General features: G+C 41.9%; 1 protein-coding gene across 15 annotated transcripts in view; it reads right to left on the bottom strand.

The window, feature by feature from the left end:
- BTRC (beta-transducin repeat containing E3 ubiquitin protein ligase) overlaps positions 1 to 21,466 on the bottom strand; it is a 200,287-nt gene that overhangs the window by 40,455 nt on the left and 138,366 nt on the right. For all 15 annotated transcript variants that reach the window (XM_053307794.1, XM_053307796.1, XM_053307802.1 and 12 more), the window contains 2 exons: positions 9,281 to 9,512; positions 4,095 to 4,281 (listed from right to left, as the gene is read on the bottom strand). In XM_053307794.1, coding sequence (XP_053163769.1) covers positions 4,095 to 4,281; positions 9,281 to 9,512 — 419 coding nt within the window. The remainder of the gene's footprint in view (positions 1 to 4,094; positions 4,282 to 9,280; positions 9,513 to 21,466) is intronic.

Raw genomic sequence — 21,466 nt, 5'->3', positions numbered from 1 at the left:
AGGGATTCTCCAGAACAAGTAGCCACAGAAGAACACCTTGAAGGCTGGTACGTTCCCCACAAACAATACGATTTTTCCAAGCCCCAAAACATATATACTGAAGCAGTTCATGGTTATCAGCATCTGATCGCTGCTCCTAGCTTCTGATAAGCATCACTGGCTTCTTCCTCAGCTTAGCCTGGATACCAAACACACACACATCCTGTACTAGATTTTTTCAGGGGGAGGGGGAGGAAATCAGTGAATGGCAATTGCTTGCTGCTGTGTAAATAATAAATAATTCCTCATTTTAATAAATAAATGAATAAATGAATGAATAAATAAATAATAACTTCCTGCTGTGTAAATAATAATAAATAATTCCTCATTCTAAAGTTAAGGAGCCACCAAACACTGTGTGGAAGCTAGTAAACCTCACCATGGGCGTACTAACTACTCTTCTGTCTGGCAACGTTCCTTGTGCGGCTGAGATGGGCACAAATGCCTCAGAGTATAATCCTGGCATTGGAGGCATGGCGTTTAGCCTAGACCAGCTCTGCTGCTACAACAAGCTTACAACAATGCTTTCTAACAGATTTTGCTGTGCATTTCTCTGTTGCCGTAGATCTTGAAAGTATGCTCAGAAGTGTTAATAGGAGAGTTCTTTTGTGTATGAGTTGCCCTGGCATGTGCAGGGCTCACACTTGTTGTGAACCATAAAATTCATAAAAAGTGATCTGAATCTTGTATGGTTATACCAGACTCAAACAGGAGAAAATTTTTTACAATCTGTTCATAAAAGTCACTTTTGAGCTTCCCAGAAGGCATAACATAGAAACACGCACTCTTTATTACTCGGTAGCACAGTCTTTTAAAAGATTTTTTAAAAAGGATGTTGAGGTTTCCTAGATAGTTCTAGAACATGTATTGATAGGCTGTGTTACCAGGTGATTTATTGTCTGAATGTACACAAGGTATATTCAAATATTCTTGCCATAATGTGGGTTTCTGACAGCCTGTTACTAATTTACTGGGGGAGCAGGGAGTGGGTTGGTGCTGGAAAGTGGGCAGAACAGTCATTCTTTCACTCAGTGTTTATTTGGTCCACAGACCTTTTCACAAACAAGACAAAACAATAAAACACACTAGACTATAATGCTATTTGATTATTTCTTTGTAGATATAATGAATCAGTCTTGTTAGATCCACTGCTGACCAATCAATAAAATTATTAATAAAAAATAGTGAACCATGACACAAGAGATTAAAAAGCCTCAAACATATTTCTAGAAAAATAGAGCTCGATACCAGCCTCAAGTTTTGAAACACACCAGCCATGATGCCTTGCCTACAGCAGTATCAGATTTTGCAAACCTTCTCTCATTGTGTGTGCAGCTCTGCAGCCCACTATAAGCAAGCAGTTGTACCCATCGCAGACTGGGAGAGTCTGTTGCTGCAGAATTTCTTGTGTCAGAGAGTGAGCCCAGGTTTTGAACCATAATCCAAGAATATATCTCAGTTCCCCACTTCCTGGGGCCCTGGAAGGAATGAATATCATTCGTCCACTGGGAAGAGAAATCTAAGTGTGCCATCAAGGTCGATTTGGACTCCTGGCACTCACAGAGCCCTGTGGTTTTCTTTGGTAGAATACAGGAGGGGTTTACCATTGCCTGCTCCCATGCTGTATGAGACGATGCCTTTCAGCATCTTCCTATATCGCTGCTGCCCGATATAGTAAAGGTAAAGCATGCCGTCTAATCCCCACAGTGGGGATTAGAACCAGCAACCTTCTGCTTGTTAGTCAAGCATTTCCCCGCTGCACCACTTAAGGCGGTAAGAGAACTCTAGGGAAGCAGTATTCACTTTCTGAAGAAATTAGAAGTCAAGCATTCCCATTATTGTCCACTCACTTTGTCTATGTGCTGTTTGATGTGTTAACTGTAAACCACCAAAATTTCCATTGCTAGACCTCAGTTCATTTATATATTTCTGAAATGACAGTCTCATCATTGTCTAACTGGGGTCATATTGTGTATAAACACCATATAGGCACAAAGATAGAACTGTATCAGTAATAAAGTAATACCAAAGCAGCGAGTGCTTTACAGCCAAGTTGAGGGCCTTCTCCTTAGGACAACACCCATTTCTTAGGAATTACAGTCTTCCAGAAAGTATTTTTAGCTTCAAAAAATAAACAGGACACCAAATAAGGCTAAGGAAGTACAACAATATAGAATGGTTACCTTTCAAAATGACTTGTATCCTATTACAAATTTTTGTTTCAAATATTTATACTGCTGCCCAGTGGCTACAACACAATCTCTCAGACATAAACTAAGCACAGAACTTCAAATAGAGGAGGGCAATGTTTCTGGGGAATTAACAAGTAAGGCACACAAAGGAGAACTTAAACTGAGCTATTTTCAGTTTCATGGCAAAGAGTGCCCCCAATACACATAAGACCTCTCAAAGCAGATCAGTTGCAAGCCTTCGACCAAAATTGGAAGTAAGCTCCAATTTCAATGCAGATTGTGATTTGCAGTTTATTAGAGCCCAAGGATTGGCAGTTGATGAGAAACTGGTCTATACATTGCAGGCTTTGGAGATGCAGAAACTGCTTCTCTTTGCTGTTAATACAGCCCTGGAAAGTAATCTATGAGCCTCTAATTATCAATATTGGATATAGAGATGTATTTTAGAAGATCTAAAAGGATTCCACAGGCATTAGTTGCCCTCATAATCTACTAAACTTTAGCACACTCCTAATGTCAAAGCCCTTAATAGAATTTACACTTCTATGTTTGTGGCTTTATCTAATTTAATAGCAGCTAAAATGCCTTAGCTGTCACTTTTGTCTTGTTTATGAAATATTCATACCCAGCTTTCTAACATACCAGAGAGGCCCCTTGGATGGAAAATTATGTATTAAGGAGATTACCCCAGAGAGGAAAGCATCTAATGAAATGTTAACAGAGCAGCTCTTGACTTGGGCAAGTCCTGCATTAATAGAAAGACTATTCCATCTGATTAACTAATCTATCTGAATTTCTGAGTGCTTATCCTCAGTGGTCTGTATTTGGGCTTTATGACTGGAGATTAAACAGATTTCTAATCGCAAAAATCTGCCGAGGAAAACAAAGTAACATACTATATGCATAACATGCAACACAGACTTACTTTTTACTTCCAGGAGGCTACGTATTTTGTACAACTGCTGTAGTATTCCTTAGGTATATACTACAGACTGCTTCTAGTAACAGCAAAGAAGAATACTGCACCGCACTCTGGCCAATGCTACTTTGTCCCCACCATCAGGCAACTGCTACATATTGCCTGAAGCACTGCATTCAACAGCCTGAGAATTGTAAGGTGAACTGGCTCAGAAAGGTCCTAGGACACACATTCCTCTGCACCTCAGCTTCTGAATCAGTGTTGGTTGAATTAGAGCAGGCCTGCTCAACTTAGGCCCCCCAGCTGTTTTTGGACTACAACTCCCATAATCCTCAGCCACAGAGGCCAATAGCCAGGGATTATGGGGGTTGGCCAACATCTGCAGTAGGGCCGAAGTTGAGCGGCCCTGAATTAGAGGGTACTTTGGGGTCAGCCAATTGTTGTTTCTGAGCATCTATACTCCACCATTTTTCTTAGGATGTTTATTCATAACAGAAATGAGCAACATACTGGAACAGCCCAGGAAGCTATATCCCTGCACCCTGAAACACAAAGGCTGTACTTTGCTAAGGGGTTGGATAGGTCCGAGTGTGAGTGTGCAAAATGGGTCAATGAAAACATGAATCTGTGTTTTTGGTAGGGAGGCAGAAGTAGGAGATAGAGAAGGGTCACTTTCGATATCAGCGATCAGCGACATATCCAGCTTTCTAAGGGGAATGTGATGCTTGAATGGATTTCATCCATCCAAGGTATATTGGAAGCAGAGATGCTTCCAGAGAAAGCAAAGAATATACAACAACTTCCAATTTTCAGGTAACATGCCAGGTTACAACCATACCATTATAACATACAGAAATTCTAGTAAGACTAGCAATAGGTGCTGGTGATTTAATGCCTTGTTTCCTTTTTAAGTTGGGGAAAAGATGCATAGAAGTTGCTCTCACCATCCTCTCCGCTCTGCCAAACCCCTCCACAGCGAATCTGTCCGGACCATCCTCTCAATCAGCTTCTTCCACAGCATGCCATCAGATGTCACCCGGTACCACTCTTTACACACCAGCTCAACAGCACACAAAGACTTGGCATCCAGGTATGACAGGATATTCTCAGCAATGTGATCCAGGCCTCGAGCTGAAAGAAAAGCAAAGGCAGTCAGTCATCGCTGGTGAGCTCAATAGGAGCTTATGCCCGTTGAGAACACATTTTTATTCGTATCCTTGCTTATTCCCTTTCATATAATACAGAGCTGGGAGGATTGGGCAGAATATAGTCTCCTGTGAAGTTCAGAAACCAGCAGCTTCTTTTGGTTAAGAAACAGCAAAGCATTAAAGATGATAAAGAATCCAGGAAGTTGTTCCAATCTATTTCTATGGGTTTTAGCACTAGGGGGATGTTCTATGGAAAGCTTTTCTTGCTTCACGATGCAGCCCCCAAAATCCTGCTATATTAGGACCATTTCTCATTCCGTTGCTACAGCTGTTCATGTATACCAACAGCTCAAAAGATGCCTTTTTGCTAAAATGGGAGTGTTTTGACGCAATGAAAAATAGAAAACATATATATTCGTAATGTGCTGCCTGAAGGGAAGTGGTGCCTGAAAACAGTATTTGGGTATGTGTGTATGCACAGATGTGGAGCATGAGACTGCCTGCACACATACTCACCCCCCCTCCGCACCCCCCACAAAAGGGAAGCAAAACAGTTTTACTGGTGTCATTTATTCTGCCAGGTAGAAGAAAACAGGCAACAAAATGCTGAAAATTGCACACATTTCCCAGCATGGTAACAAGAACTGTCTGAGAATGTTTTGGCATCACTGATGATTAAAAGGAAGAAGGAGAGAATGTAAGCAATTGATTAAAACATGAAGAGGGCAGTATAACAATAAGCTGATTAATACCACATGTGTGACAGAATGCAGTGAACTGGGTTTACTCAGGACTGCTTGAACTGCATTGGGTTCTGCTATTAACTTACTGCCTTCCACTCAACCCTGATGTATGCAGGGGTCTCTGAAGAATAAGAGGCCTATAAAATAAGATGGTTTCATTAATAAAGATTCACTTGGCTGCTCTCGTAATGCACTAGAGATATAGAGGGCTTACTGGAACCCTACTCACACTTTCAGCCAGCCAGAAATCAAACCCTAGAAAATTACTAGCCCTAACAAACAGCTTGTCCTTCCCCCTTTTTTGTGCAGATTTATTTATTTATTTATTTATTTATTTGCTTGATATCTTCTTTAGGAGTGAAATACAAAGCTTGTTGCCTCCTCTGTTTTCAAGATCTGCCTTATGAGGCAAGGCTACAGCCTGGGGCTCTTAACCTTGGAAAAGAGGTGACTAAGGGGAGACATGATCAAGATGTATAAAATTATTGATGGAGTGGAGAGAGTGGACAGAGAATTTTTTCTCCTTCTCTCACAACACTAGAACCAGGGGTCATCCCATGAAACTGAAGGTCGGGAAATTTAGGACCAACAAGAGAGCACCTTCTTCTACATGATCCCCACCGCACGTTAAGGTCATCTGAGGAGGTCCGTCTCCAGTTGCCACCGGTTCGTCTGGTGGAGACACAGAGGCGAGCCTTCTCTGTAGCTGCTTCTGGGCTATGGAATGCACTCCCGGCAGAAATTCGTAATTTGAGATCATTGCTGTCCTTCAAAAGAGCCCTTAAAACCTACCTATTTGGCCTGGCCTTCCAGAGTTTTAAATGATTAACTGTTTTAAACTGTTGCCCTGATTTTCAGGGCTTTTAGCTGTTTTATTGTGTTTTAATAGTTTGATTTTAATTGTTAATTTGTTTTAATTATTTTTATCATGTTGTGAACCGCCCTGAGCCATTTTGGAAGGGCGGTATATAAATCAAATCAAATCAAATCAAATCAAATCAAATCAAATCAAATCATCAATAAATAAATAAATAAACGGAAGTACTTTTTCACACAGTACATAATTAATCTATGGAATTATTTACCATGGAATGTGGAGATGGCCACCAGCTTGTCTGGCTTTAAAAGGGGCTTAGACAAATTCATGGAGGACAGGTCTATCAATCGCTACTAGTCAGGTGGCTGTGCGCCACCTCCAGCCTCAGAGGCACGATGCCTCTCAATACCAGTTGCAGGGGAGCAAAGGCAGGAGAGAGGGCATGCCCTCACCACCTCTTGTTTGTGGGTTCCCCAGAAGGATTTGATGGGCCACTGTGTGAAACAGGATGCTGGACTGGACAGGCCTTGGGCCTGATCCAGCAGGGCTGTTCTTATGTTATGTACTCTAAATCCAACTGTATTTGGAGGGAAGCGCTCTGAAATGAAGAAGATGGAGGCCTACATTGCCCCAGCTGGAGTAGAAAAATAACTTCCTAGAGCTCTTGGGAAAGAGACAGGGGATGACAGAGGAAACCACTAGAAGGGAGACTAGATGCATCAGTTACTGGATGACATTTGATGCGCTCATATGATCCTCACATTAAATTTAAGAAAGGGTCACACACAAGTATGGAATTTTTACTTGTGTTCGAAAGAACTATATTAATATCTGAACTGAACCATGCACTCACACAAGTGCTTCCATATTCTATTATACGTACTTTTCATATATGATTTTCTGTATTGTGGCATTAGCATAGGGAAGGCCAAAATGCAAATTAGATTTACACGGCCAGCAATATGAGGTGAGTGAACAAGATCACAGGATCTTTACAAGATTTTAAATTAGATTTGTTGACATATTTTTAGCTTAATACTTTTAACTGTCATTTTTATGTTTTTTAAATTTTTGTAAACCACCTTGAGATTGTTTTTAATGAAAGGTGGCATATAAATTCAACAATCAATCAATCAATCAATTTGTGAGAACGGGCTCTCAAACTGTGGAGTTGCTTCTGCCAACAGTAGGGGGTTCATTAAAGGAACTGTGAGCAATTCATGGTTTGTTGTGGTGTTATCCATGAGCTGCTGGATGTTTGGAGTAGGCAGACAGATTACAGTACAATTTGCAAGGCTACTTTAAGTCCATCCACCCTCAGTTTCACTTGGGAAAGGGGCAAGCGTGCCAGATCAGCATTACAGGCAACTTTTATCTCTCTCAAATAAAAAGCTACTGAAGATCCGGGGAGAGATCAAATGCTTTGGTTCCTGCTCTTGTTACAGCCACCCAAAGACAGAGCCTCATTTGTCAGCAGCAGAGGCTGGGCGTGGGAAGCAGTAAATGCATTTTGGGCCAGTTCACATGTTTACACTTAAACGGACAGATGGACAATGAGATGCATATCAGATGATTCTTATCAGAGACTATGCAGGACACCATGTACCCAGCCTTTGCTTCTCATGATGGACAAGCAAGAGTTCATAGATGAAAGCAGATAATAGCAAGGCTGTTCATAGTTTTTGTTACTTTCCTCCATGGTCTGTGGAAAAATTCATTAAGTGTAAATTTGAAAAATGTGGCTTCTGACATGCTTCTCAACCATAACACTTCAGAATACGGGGACAGTGATTCTTAAAAAGCAAAGACAAACCAGGAGGAGCTAGTCTTGCGATAGCAAGCATGAATTGTCCCCTTTGCTAAGTAGGGTCTACCCTGGTTTGCATTTGAATGGGAGATATGTGTGAGCACTGTAAGATATTCTCCTTAGGGGATGTGACTGCTCTGGGAAGAACATCTGCGGTTCTAAGTTTCCTCTCTGGCATCTCCAAGATAGGGCTGAGAGAGACTCCGGCCTGCAACCTTGGAGAAGCCACTGCCAGTCTGTGTAGAAAATACTGAGTTATATGGACCAATGGTCTGACTCAGTATAAGGCAGCTTCCTATGTTCCTAACCAACGAGGCTAAATCTAACAGTCTAGCCCTAGTTCATAAGCAAGGAGGGTCTCAAACAATTTAAACAGTCAGGATAAATATGGGGTATTTCTTTATAACAGCTCTTGAAGAATGTGGTTAAATACAAACTGTATTGCTAATACTTTGGAATTAAAGCTAAAGAAAAAAGGGAAATATGTCAGGCCAAAAGACCCCAGGTCCTTATGCAACTTGCTGTAGTGAACAGGTACAGCATGGCTACACAACAGAACAATAGCTGTCCTCTAAATGGCATCTTTCTACACAATCATAATCTGGGGTGGAAAGAATCACATCTGGATGCAAGGGAAGACTTCTGTCTCAGTTCTGGAAACTATATTAAGGCCTAGAACCTATACCAAGGCTGACTATAATATACCATACAGGCAAAAATTTATGGCATTTAGGGACATAGGGCAGAATTCAGAATGCCCTCACATAAGAACCTTTCACTTAGATAACAGTTTTCTCCAATCTCCACCTCTTCCCTCTGCTGCCCCTGATGTATGTCCCTGAGAGTCCCCTAGCTTTCAGGGATGTATTTTTGGGGTGTATTTTGGGAGCAGAAGGAAAAGGGGACCAGAGGAAACTGTTGCATGAAAGAGACACTCTTTCACAAGCATCAGTGTTACTCTGGATATTGCCTATGGGATTTTATGATCTCACTCCAACTCTTGCAAAACTTCACAATCCAAAAGCCCAAATTCTGTAAGTAGCACATCCCTTCATGTTGCTGCATGAAAAGGCAACATGAAAAGTCACAGGCTCACCCAGGAAAAGCTCCAATGGAGCATAGAGTATTCATTCTGTTATAACTTGAAGAATCCCAAAATGCATACATTTTGTTATGATGAAGATTCCCAATGGATGTTTGTGAAACTAGACAGTGAAACAGCTTGAGAGGAAAAATAAAATGTTTAAACCTGCAAGTTACCTAATTGACTAAGTACTGGGGCAGACCATTCCTAGGTACCAATTCTGCTGCACTTTGTAACTTTGATCTCTTCACATACAAAAAGCAAATTATGCATACAATATAGTCAACTGTACACAGGAATGGAAAGAGTCAAGACCATGTACCTGTGATTCAACAGATTTGGTAGCCCATTTGCAATTGGGCAGTCAAGAGGCAACTATTAACTATGAAAGGCATTGATGGCCTTCTGCAAGTAGACCAATTAGATTAAGCTAATCTGAATCTAATTCAGATTAACCAAACCCTGTAGGGACATACCAAAACTTTCAAAGTCGAGACCAATGTTTCTTCTTCCATGATTCCATTGAAATACCTGGGAGTGCTGTGATGAAGTCTCTCTGTAACATAGGTTTGAGGTATGAGTTGATGTGCCCGTGCTGATAGTGACACATCTGGGAGATGAGATGCTCCACAAATTCCACTTGGTCGGATTCTGACCACTGCTCAAAATACTTGATGCAGAGTTCCTTCTCCTTTTCATAGCTTGCAGACAGCTTCCTTTGCTTGGGCACAATCATGCTTGAAGTGCCATTGGCAAGTTTGGTCTATGAAAGGAAAGAACACACAGAAAATAAATTTTTGGAGACAGAGAAATTAACAAACGTGGAAGGCAATACACTACAAGGTCTGCTGGAGATGAACCTACCTGGATCATGGGGAAAGCACATTTGTCTGGGGCTTAATACATGGGCTAAACTGTCACTAGGTTCCTGTGTCTCCATCACCAAAAACATCCATGCACAATACACATCTGTCTTTCTAGCATTAAACCCTATTTGTTTTAAGGCCACAATGGGCTGCTGCTAAATTAAACAGAAAATGCACAAGGCGAGAATGTGAGACAGTGGATGTTCTGAACAAGTGTGCAGCCAAATATTGTGTGGGTCCACCACACCAGAGCCCTATCAAAAGCTCTATGCCTGAAGGTCAGCTGTATCACATCCAGCAAAGTATTGGCTAGCAGAGCAGCTGAAAGAGAGATCTTCTTCAGTGCACCCTTAACAGTTTACAATATGTTTAATCCTGATAGCTCCTCTGCCCACAGGTATGTTGCCCATGCAGAAATGGAATGAGAGATGTGCGCATGGAGGCTGGGAATTTCAACATTCATTCTTAGGGCAGCTTCCACATATTTATCACAGGGATTTATTAGTTGTCCCTTTGGGATGCATCAGTTATTAGCTGGAGTGGATGTACCAGTGGCAGCCTAGTCCTCTTTTGCAAAGATTGCTTCCGGGGTGGGGGGACACCAGGCTGCCACTGGTGCATGCACTGCAGTTACTTTTCACTGACGTGACACACGCTCAGACAAAGAGTGAAATATGCTGACAGGCAACCTACTCAGTAATTAAACCCCTGCCAAAGGACCCTGGGAAGGGTACTGTCAGTGATCTGGAAGGAACCTGGGTGAGTGTGGGAAACACTTTAACTTCTGAAAGAAGAGGTGGTGTGGGATCTGGATCTTCCTCCTTACTGTTCTGAAGTTGCAAAGGTTGACTTTGCCAGGAGTTTAGGAAATAGATCCCTGCTAACTGAGCAAAGAGGCACCTTTTAAAGTGGTGATTCTCTTATATTTAGCAGGGGGAGAGCAACTCTTCCTATCCAGCCCCAGAACAGCATCCCTCCAGTGATTGTTGCTGGTGTCTACTTTATGTTTCTTTTTAGACTGCAAGCCCTTTGGAGACAGGGAGCCATCCTTAGCTGTTTTCTATGTAAACTGCTTTGAGAACTTTTGTTTGAAAATGGTATGAGCAGCAGTAGTAGCAGCAAATGATCTGATAGAACAGTTATGCTAGGGTAGGGGTAGGCAACCTTGACTTTCCAGATGTTACCAAACTACAGCTTCAATCATCTCCAGCAATTTATTGTGGCTGGGGATGATGGGAGTTGTAGTTCAGCAACAGCTGGAGAGTCAAGGTTGCCTACCTCTATGCTAAAGGATCCTTGCTTGAGCTACGATCCTTCACAGATAGCTCTTCTTCCTCTTGTTGGAGGCTGCTGGTTAGAGTTTCCAGAACTCTCTGGTGAGAAAAGATGCCCATAAAGGGGAAAAAAGAGCTGTTTACTAAGGAGAGAAGAGTCTGAGAGCTGCTATCCTTCTCCAGTGTCCCTGCTCTCCCTCTGTGGGACACAAAAGTGGGGGGGGGGAGTGCAGGGGCACTCTACTCTTTTGTTAGCCAGATTTGTCCTTGTGGAAGCAGAGAAAATAACTTGATGTAATTTGGGCAGATCAGAGTTTGAATTCCCTGCCCCTTACTGTGAGAAGGGAAGTCTCCTTTCTTACATTTCAGGCAGACGCTTTTAAAGAGGTGAACCTGAGCGCGAGAGACTTATGCAACTGGAGCCCTCTCTAGTGCCTCTACACCTTCTTGGGGACTAGGAAATTAGCCGACATTTGGAACTTTGGCTGCAATTCATTCCCCAAAAGGTTTGTGAGAGTTAAGAAGGGGCACCCCAAAAGAATCTCACTCACCCCTCTTTGCTGTCTTCCACATGGGTCACAGTATAATCCACCTCAAACTCCATCTGCTGGGTGGGCTCCTTATGGCTGGTACAGGGGGTGGGGTCTACAGATGGGACCAAAACCAAGTGGAATGGCTCCTACGCTGCTGCTGCAGCACTCTCCACCTGCCTGGTCCAGAGGAAAAGGCTAGGTGATATCCTGCCCAGGGCCAGCCAGACAACTCCCATACTGCTGCTGCACATTCTTTCTCTCTGTACTACATCTCCACACAGCCCGTCTCTGAGGAGAGGGCTGCATTGGTGACTTTGATCCTGTACCTTGTGTAGGAGGAGAGCTGGTCTTGTGCAAGCATGACTTGTCCCCTTAGCTAAGCAGGGTCTGCACTGATTGCATATGAATGGGAGACTAGATGTGTGAGAGGGAAGAGAAGGGAAAGAAGAGAGAGAAGGAGAACATTTTACCATACTTTTCAGCAAGCTTCAAGGAGCTCCACTGAAGCCCTGCTTCCTGGCTGCAAGGCAGGGATGATCTTGGTATTTACAGGGTCCTTTTAGAGAAGTAAGACCTTTTGGCCTTGTCTCCTGGTCTGAGTGGGAAAGGCATCCAAAAGGATAATTAATGCCTTCCTACCTACCTCAGAGAAATTGTACATTTAAAAGCATTACACAAGAAGCTATTTAAATATTGCAACAGACATAGTAATAGTCCACCAAAAGTCAAGTGACCTGTTAAAAAGGTGTATGGGCAGTGATAAAAAAAAGGATTCAGTAGAATGATTCTGTAAGCCCCTGTGCATATTTATAAAACCATGCAGCCCCCTGTACTACTGTTGAAGATCAAGCCCTAGCTGTACTAATCATTTAATTTAACCACTGTACCAAACAATGGTACCTAATGACACAGTGGGAAATGACTTGCCTAGCAAGCATGAGGTTGCTGGTTTGAATCCCCGCGGGTACCTATATCGGGCAGCAGCAATATAGGAAGATGCTGAAAGGCATCATCTCATATTGCACAGGAGGCGGCAATGGTAAACCAAAGGCAATGGTAATGGTAATCAATGGTAAATGGTAAACCAATGGTTTACTGGCAATGGTAAACCAATGGTAAACCAAACCATTCTACCAAAGACAACCAGAGTGATCTTTGGTCGCCAGGAGTCAACACTGACTTGACAGCACACTTTACCTTTACCAAACAATAGTCACAGATAGAAACAAAGGCTAGCACCCTTTATGTAAAATACCTGTACCCTAAAAACTGGAAGACTGACATACTCCAACTATTCAAGACTTTTGCAGATATGACTGTTTTTCTACATTATTCAAATATTATTCAAAGAATAAGTTCTCAATTCTTTTTAGAATAAAAACTTTGTTTTTAAGCATACATTTCTTCATATACCACCAGGATACATTACAAAGTCACTATTGCACCATGCAAAACAATCAAACCAATGATAAATTGCTCGTACTACTTAAGCAACCGATAACAAGAAAACTGTTCAGTTAAGAAACCAAGGATCATCATAAACAAAATCGGGCTCTCTGCATTAAGGTCTCAGCAGTCTTTATGGAAAAGATAAAATGTAGTTCCTTGGTTAGAAGGGCTGAGTTTTCCTACACACAAATGTTGCTGGTGATAGCCTGGCATTAAAGCATGAAGGCTGGACTCTATTGAACATTGGCCTGGAGGGATTCTGTGCCTGTTTTCGCAGCAGTTCAGTTGTTTGCAGAACAGGAAAACCAATGAAACGCTGGATTAAGATTTAGATAGTTGATAAATGGTGTATTTTATAAGCCTGACCTCATTTCATTTCCCATTTCATTTGCTGCACAGCCAATCTTACAGCAGGCTATCCTCATCCAGCATGCTTTCAAAATCACTGCCTTCTGTCTTTTTACCTACTCCACTCTAAGAACATGCTCCCTTAAGTATAAACACAATGAGTCACACCAATAACTTGCATAAGCAGCAGCATTATTATCAGGTGCACAAGGATGACCCACCTCTGAGGCCCTGCTTATACAATCAACTATCCTTGGATGACAGCAACTGAACTCAAACTTCAGATCTGATTCCATGCTGAATTTCCACACTGAGATGTTAAATGAGAACTACACTAATCAATCAATCAGTCAATCAAAATAGGGGACTACCACCTAAAAGCTAACTCACCAGAGACAGAAATACTGTGGAAGCTCTGAAACCTGGCAGAAATGGTATGGTCAAATCCAGACCAATATTAGTTTAATTACTGGAACAGACTCATAAGAATCTAGCAAATTTCAAATGAACTATTTATTCCCCATGAATGGATTAAATATAAAAGGAGATTAATAATAACCACCACCACCACCAAATATACTCTATGGATTTGTTATTATATATTTCAGCTGTATACACTGCAATCTTTTTAATTAAATAAAAAGTGAAAGGGAGTATACCAGATACATTCCAATAGACAGTAATAAGGTCACTCCTGAAGAAGCCCTATTTGGACCCATCCAATACATCCAACTATCAGTTGGCCACTGCTCTTCCACTTCTAAGCAAGGTGCTTGAGCAAGTGGTGGTGAGCCAACTACAGGCATTCCCAGATGATGTGGATTATCACAATACATTTTTATCTGGCTTTTGACCCAGCTCTAGAAGTGATATTTCAAATGAACTATATATTCTGCATGAATGGGCTTTGGCTGCCCTGGTTAATGACCTTCACCAGGAGTTAGGACAAGTGTAACACGGTTGATTCTCTTGGACCTCTTTCTCTTTGCAGTCTTTTATACCATCTACCATTTGATCCTTCTGGATTGCCTGTTGGAGATGGAAGGCATTGTACTTCCGTGGCTCCATGCCTATCTGCTAACTCCATGCCCCTGCTAACTGGGCAAAGAGGCACCTTTTACTGTGGTGATTCTCTTTATTTAGCAGGGGGAGAGTAACTGGCCCTATCCACCCCCAGCACAGTACTTCCAGTGACTGTTGCTGGTGTGTGTCTTATGTTTCTTTTTAGAATGTGAGCCCTTTGGGGACAGGGAGCCATCTTATTTGTTATTTCTCTTTGTAAACCGCCCTGAGCCATCTTTGGAAGGGCGGTATAGAAACTGAATCATCATCATCATCATCATCATCATCATCATCATGTCAGTCAATTCTAGAAAGTGGTCCTGGAAGAATTTGATTTTGTTTTCCTAGCATCAATGCTAGGAGTTCATCATATGGTTTCTACAACTTGCCTCAAAAAGGAGAAAGCATGGCTGATAGCTGGACAAATCACACAGGTCCAAAGAGGGCTTCTTTAGGAAAGGCCTTATTACTATCTTATTCTCTATTGGCCGTTACTGGTGTCTCCTTTATCTGTTCTTTTAGACTGCGAGCCCTTTGGGGCCAGGGAACCTCCCCCCACCCCCATTTATTTGCTATGTAAACTGCTTTGAAAACAGTTGGCAAAAGGGGGTCTTTAAGAGCACAAGTGAAAATGTAAATGCATCTTAACTCTCATTTTAAACCGGAAGTTTTAAATCACTTAATCTCTAGGGTTGTAAGAAGGAAAATTTGTCTGGGCACTGTGGAAAAGGGAAGTTTAATAGTGCCTTTTACCCATGCTGGCTAAGTGGATCCTCCACATTCACAGGAAGTATTCTCTCTTCAGGACCACCACCGCTAGCATGGCCTCCCCATTGCTACTGTGCTGATCCACCTCTGCTGGGCAGCAGGCTCTCAGCAACACTGTTGCTTTGGCATTGCCAACGGCTCTTCTATTTGAGGTCAAGAAACAGCCATTCAAAAAAGGCAAGTGCCAATCAAGAGCTGAGTCTGTACAGGAACAGCGGGGAGACCACACCAGCAATGGTGGTCTTGAAGAGGGGCTGCCAGGAGGGAGAGCAGGTCTGCCACGCAACGGAGTTGAGTCAACACTGGAGCAGTGTCCAGGCCACCATCACTGTGGCGGCCCTGAAGAGTGGCCACCAGGGAGAGAGTGCTGGGTCCGCGGCAGCAGCTGCACCAGGCCAGCGGAGGAGGCCTCCTATGGAGGCAAATTGCCATGGCCTGGAAAAAAGGGCTGCAAGGGGAACAGGGTCGGTGTCAGGCGGCATCAGGGCCCACGCAGCACCACAGACCTGAGAGGAGGAGCAGGTCTACCTGGCCCGAAGGGCAGAGCAGTGAAGTAGACACCATATTGGTTGTGGGCAGAGCTATGGGCACCATGACTTCAAGAGTGCTACTGTGAAGAGATCTTTGTTCTTAGTGAGTAAGGAAGAATTTTTTGCCTTGGAAATTGTAAATTTGGGTAACTATTATGCAATATAAATTTTGGTGCACCAAAAATACAAACAAATGGTGCACCCCTTTACATATATATAAAAGACACTTCTCAGGCATGGGATCTAATGATTTAAACTATTTAAAGGAACCTCAAGATCAATTAAGTATGACTTCTTCAGTCCGAAAAAATGTCACCAGCACTTTAAGCCCCTACTCAATAGAAAGATCAGCTTAAAGTTCTTCTCCAAGCCATTTTTCAGTGGATCTTTGCCAAATTTGCAAGGGAAGCATCGCTTTGATATGTGTTGATAACCAGGCAGACTGGATAAATGGTTTTCATTTTATAAGCAACAGAATATTCAGGACTTATAATGATGGAACAAAAACACTTTCAGTCTTAACTATACTGGCATGACTAAAACTTCAAACACTTCAACCAGGGTACCTGGAAATTATTGGGGGCCCTTCTTTTGGTTAAATGGACGGCTACCAGAAAGTGTTGTTCTTCCATGGGTGCACCCCATCCATGGAACTCTCTTCTCAAGTGAGATCCACCTGGTGCCTTCCTTATTTTCTTTTAGATGTCTGGTAGTCTGTTGTGTTTACCCAAGCACATGGTGTTTTCAGTTAACTTTGTGCAGTTTGGCTTTTCTTTAAATTGATGGTGGCTGTGGTTTGGCTTTTAGGTTGCTCATCAGTTGTAATATATATGATTTGTCTGAACTGTTTGTTTACTGAACAGATTTCTAACCTACCCTTCAATCTTTCCAAGATGGCCAACAACTCAATTACAATAAAACAATAAATTTGAATCTGCAGTTTAATAGTGTGTTGATATTTCTTTAGTCTATTCTTTTATTATTTTATTATGATTGTTTTGATGTTAATTATTTGTTATAGCCTGTTTGAATGCAATTTATGGAAGAAAATTAGTCAACAATTATTTCAGTAAATAGATAAACTGACTTGTAAAACTCATCAGGGATGTACTTTTTGGTGCTGTACTAGTGTCATATGATTACATTCTCCAAGTGATTGTATATGTAATACAGAAATATTGTAGCACTTGAGATCATGGAGTTGGCTGCAAGTGCACTTTATCAAACCAGCCTTTGCCCACACATTTGCATGCCTAAATATATAACTGCTTGGAGAAGTTCACTATTGTGAACCAATTCTAAGTAGGTCATGAAGTGGTATACCATCGAATGTCTGGAAGGGACATGAAAACACCTGCATTCATCAGAAGAGGAAATTAATACATAGATTTGTTATGGTTAACTTGCATGGCCTGTTGAGCACATTCAGATCATGATTAGAATTTACAGTATTTATGAAGGCAGTATTCCATACTTGTGGTTTGGCTCAGTAGTACATGTTGGAAGTATGGGAAGTATTTTGGGCAACAGATACATTCTCCCTCTATGGGACACCCCCAAAGTTACTATGAAGACTGCGTAGGTTATATGCTTGTCTTGTTTCAGTCTCTGTCAGGCCATGTGGACCAACAGGGATGGAAGCACTCCAGAGTTTTGACAGTGAAGATTGGAAATGTTGAAGCAGCTGTAACTGTGGGGACTGGAATCTTAAGAGTGTTCTAAAGCAATGGCCAGTTTTTTTTATTCTGTTTGCTTCATGTATAGTTGAATGTGATAACTATTATAACAATGAAGACATTTCAGAACCAAAATCAGCACCACTGTCACACAACCACTGGCTTGCTTCCCTTTTCTTATCCCAGGATAACCAATCAGATAAACAATTGTAGGAGTGTTTCCTGATAGATGGTTCCACCAACGGCTCAACAGAACTTGTGAACAAGCCAAAATAGTCCGCATGGGTTTGTTTATTTATTTAAAATATTTATACCCTGCCCCTCCAGCATACTACTGTTTGGGGAGGCTCACAACAATACAATACATACAATATACAATAAAAGTAATAAAATTAAACAAATTAAGTAAGCACGTTAAAAGTTGGGTTCAAAACCATGGAATGCCTTGTATGTGTAGCGATTATCAGAAGATAACAGGCTGCGAACTCTGTTAATAACATTTTAAGGGTATATCTTGCTCTTCTTCACCCAGACCCCTTCTTTTATCCCAGTGCTTACCTTGCTTCTCTTCTTCACCTATGTGCAGTCTCTATCTTTGACCTCAAGGTAGACCTACCAAATGAACTGCATCAATACTGAGAGTGAGGGGGATGAAGGAAGAGCAACACTGTATTTTTGAGGGGGGGGAATAGACAGACAGACAGACAGATATAGAGGCGGGGGATACTGATTTGAAGAGAGGTTTGGGAACTGGAAATGCCCCATATGGTTAAAGGCTGGTCATTTTGTGTGTTTGGGAAAGTCATTTCAACCCTCCCTGCCTCAGTTTATGGAATGTGCTATGTAATTTCTAGACAATATAACGTTTTATGGCTACAAAAATCATCCCTACCCCTATACCTACAAGCTTCACTGCCTGTCCTTTAATCTCTACAGAAGCAATAAAGCAAGCTCCCCCCCCCCAACACATTCAGTTAAAATACTTTGATACATCTGTAGAAGTCTAGTGAGAAAAAAAATAAGTAGTTTAGTCTTCTAGAGGCAGGGATGGGGGTGGGGAGGAACAGACTAGCAGTGAGATAATTGATGGGATCTTTGAGAAATCCATTGATGACTCAACCACTTCTTTGTTACTGTCTCTACATCTTGACAAAACTCCTTAAGATACTGGTAGCAGAAACAAACTGGTATATACCAATCCATACCTGCCACCATGCCCCTATTTCCCCATTAACCTGAATGGGAAAATAGGGACATGTTGGCAGGTATGCCAATGCCTGCTGACTATGAAGATCTACAAAACAACAACAAAGTTCAGTTGTCAACTACAAGTCACAGTAGGAAATCCACAAATTTACAATGTTGGCCTGCCTGTTCACATGTAAAGCAGAGAGTGAGAGATGTGAGGGCCAAAGGAGCATGGGACCAGGAACATTGAACCTCTCAGAATTCCTCCCCACAGCACCTCCCAGGCAGGGGCAAGTGATGGGGTAGAACAAAGGGTAGATGCAACCATTGAGGAGGCCCTAACTCTTTTACCAGTGGCTGTCACGGGGCACCGATGGAGAGGATGGCTGGAGTATTGCTCAGCAGCAGTGACCCCTTACTCTTCTCCATCACACCTCACTTGCTGCCACTTCCTGAGGTGCTTTTTTTGCAGATGGGTTCATTGCCAATATCCAAACACAGGTGTGAGCAAGTGCCTGAATGGACAGACTACAGGAGTAAGAACAGCAGGGGACAGGGGTAACACCCTTTCTGCACCCCTTCCTGTTACCTTGCTTTCTTGTACACCCATATGGATCTCTAAACTATATCACCACCAACCATTTTAAACACATGAATGGACTCAATTTGTGCTTTAACATGCAGGTCTGTCATCATCATATGTAGTTTGGGCCTCCAAAACACTGCACACAGGTGCACCATTAACAACTGTTTACTCTTCGAATTAGCACCCTCCTGCCTCATTTTCTAATGCTAGACATAACCTATGAGCATCATTTTACTATGCCCTATTCCAGGGATATACAACTTTGGCCCTCCAGCTGTTTCCCATCATTCTTGATTCTTGGTTGCTGTGGCTGGGAATTATGAGAGTTGTACTCCAACAACAGGGCTGAAGTTGTGCAGCCCTGCCCTATTCTATCAAGTATATTAGAATATGACCTCACAAACTATGCACCTATGTTGTTGGAAGTCTGTCTGAAGTGCCGTTTGGAGATAAACTGAACAGTACTGAACACAAGGGCATTCTATTAATTTCAAGGAGGACACAAGATGCTTCTACTGAGCTGTCTATTGCAAGTTCCTTTAGGTAGAGCAGTTAATGTGGAAGCCATTTTATAGGTACAATGAAGTAGGAGCAAAGATAAAAAGGAGGAACCTAATCAGTCACCACCCTAGAAAGGGATGCATTTAATGTCACAAACAAAGAATATAATACTATGGAGAGATAACCGAGTTCCCTAGTGCTAAATCTCATAATGATTTTCTGTCCTTATATCATAATTTAGGACTATAGTAGAATTACGCTACCGCCCTACACTTACTGCACACTCAATAAGTCCACAGCAGTGTGAGGCTTCTTCCCTTGGATACAGTGGTTCTTTCACCCTAACTACAGTTCTCAACATTAGAAGCTGCTTTTTACACTCAGGAAAGCTTTGAAAGTGGTTTGTAATGCAACCTGGGCAGTACAATCCATATATCCCATTTTTGCTGGATGTGCACAAGCCTTTCTATGAGCTTCAGGATTGCCAGATTGTGGCCAAAAGCTTTATCAGCTGGCCATTAGCCAGCACTTGGTGGGAAGGGTTAAGGCCAAATGCCTTCCTGTTATGGCTACAGGATGTGTAGGTGGTGTCATGGGAATTGCTGTAATTCAAGTTGTCCCTAGGCAGCTTGGTTAAATAAACCCACACTATATTTTGAGAGATAAATTGTACAAAAGGTAAATCTCCTTATTGAGTAATCAATCGAGTAATCAATCAATCAATAAGTGGGGGAAACTGTGGCCAACTGTAGTAATGAGGGAAGAGGAAACACATATGAAAATGTGAAATCTTAACTCCAGAGTTTAGTGCACAAAAATACCTTAAGAATGCATGCAATCATTTAACATAGTAGGCTCATGGTTACATTAATGAAGAAAAGACAAAGAGAAAAGGGCTTTTTCACCGCAGAGAAGTGCTGTGCCACCACTGCTCTGCTGGGACCTTTGAGCTGACACCAATAATGAAGATGAGAAGTCTTTTAACATATTTCATAGACATCTGCTGGGGTTTTATGCAGAGAACACAGGTCATTAAACCATGAAGACATGCTCTGTACCAATTTACAGAGGGAAGCAATCTGCCCCAGCATTGCACAATGGCTCCCTTTGTAAAAGTTCAAGTATCTGGGGGTGATTTATTTACTTCTGGTGAAGGCTCTGTTCAGAGGTAAGAACAATTTACTTCTTGTTATATGCCGCCTGTTTAAATTAGTCAAATCTAAGTATTCCAAGGGCCTCCCCAGTATTTGCTCTGGTTCCATGAAACAAAGTCAGGCTTTCAACCAGGTTTTGGGATTAAGACTAGCTTAGTCACCCTGGTAGATGATCTGTGCTGGAAAAGGATGACATCCAAATCTCCTTTCCATTAGATGCCCTGGAGGCAGCTGAGGTCCTGAACAATGCCTAGGCTCTGTGATGAGGTGCATGTGGGTTAGCAAACAGACTTAATCCAGACAAGATTGGTGGGAATGAGGGACAGGGCTTTCTTGGACAAGGTGCCCAGAGTTTAGAACTCCTCTCCTGAGGAGGCACATCTCCTTTTCAACTCTGAAAGCTTAGTAAAGACCTTCCTGTTTAGATGTGTGTTTAATGTAATTTAAATATGTCCCTCAGTTTATTTTTATGACTCTTTTGCTAACTGTCTTTTGGTATCATGGTGTTGCTTCTTTTCCATGTTGGTTTTATGATGTTGGTTTTTAAAATATATTTTAAAATATGGCTGGATGCTGCCTTGAGGGGGCCCTTTGCCAAAAAAAGTGGCATGCAACATTTAAAAAATAAATACATACATACATATTTTGAGATTTAGCAGGGGTTAAGATAGCATTACTGAATAACTCCAGCACCTCACATAATGCAGAGCTGCATTATGCATCTAGGACACTTTTTTTTTGAAAGGGAACCAAGGAGAAGCACACATGAGTATACATCCCAC

This window comes from Hemicordylus capensis, chromosome 3, assembly GCF_027244095.1.
Source record: "Hemicordylus capensis ecotype Gifberg chromosome 3, rHemCap1.1.pri, whole genome shotgun sequence".
NCBI lineage: Eukaryota > Metazoa > Chordata > Lepidosauria > Squamata > Cordylidae > Hemicordylus > Hemicordylus capensis.
Note: the sequence above shows the minus strand (reverse complement) of the source record. Positions and strands in the feature narration are given on the sequence as shown.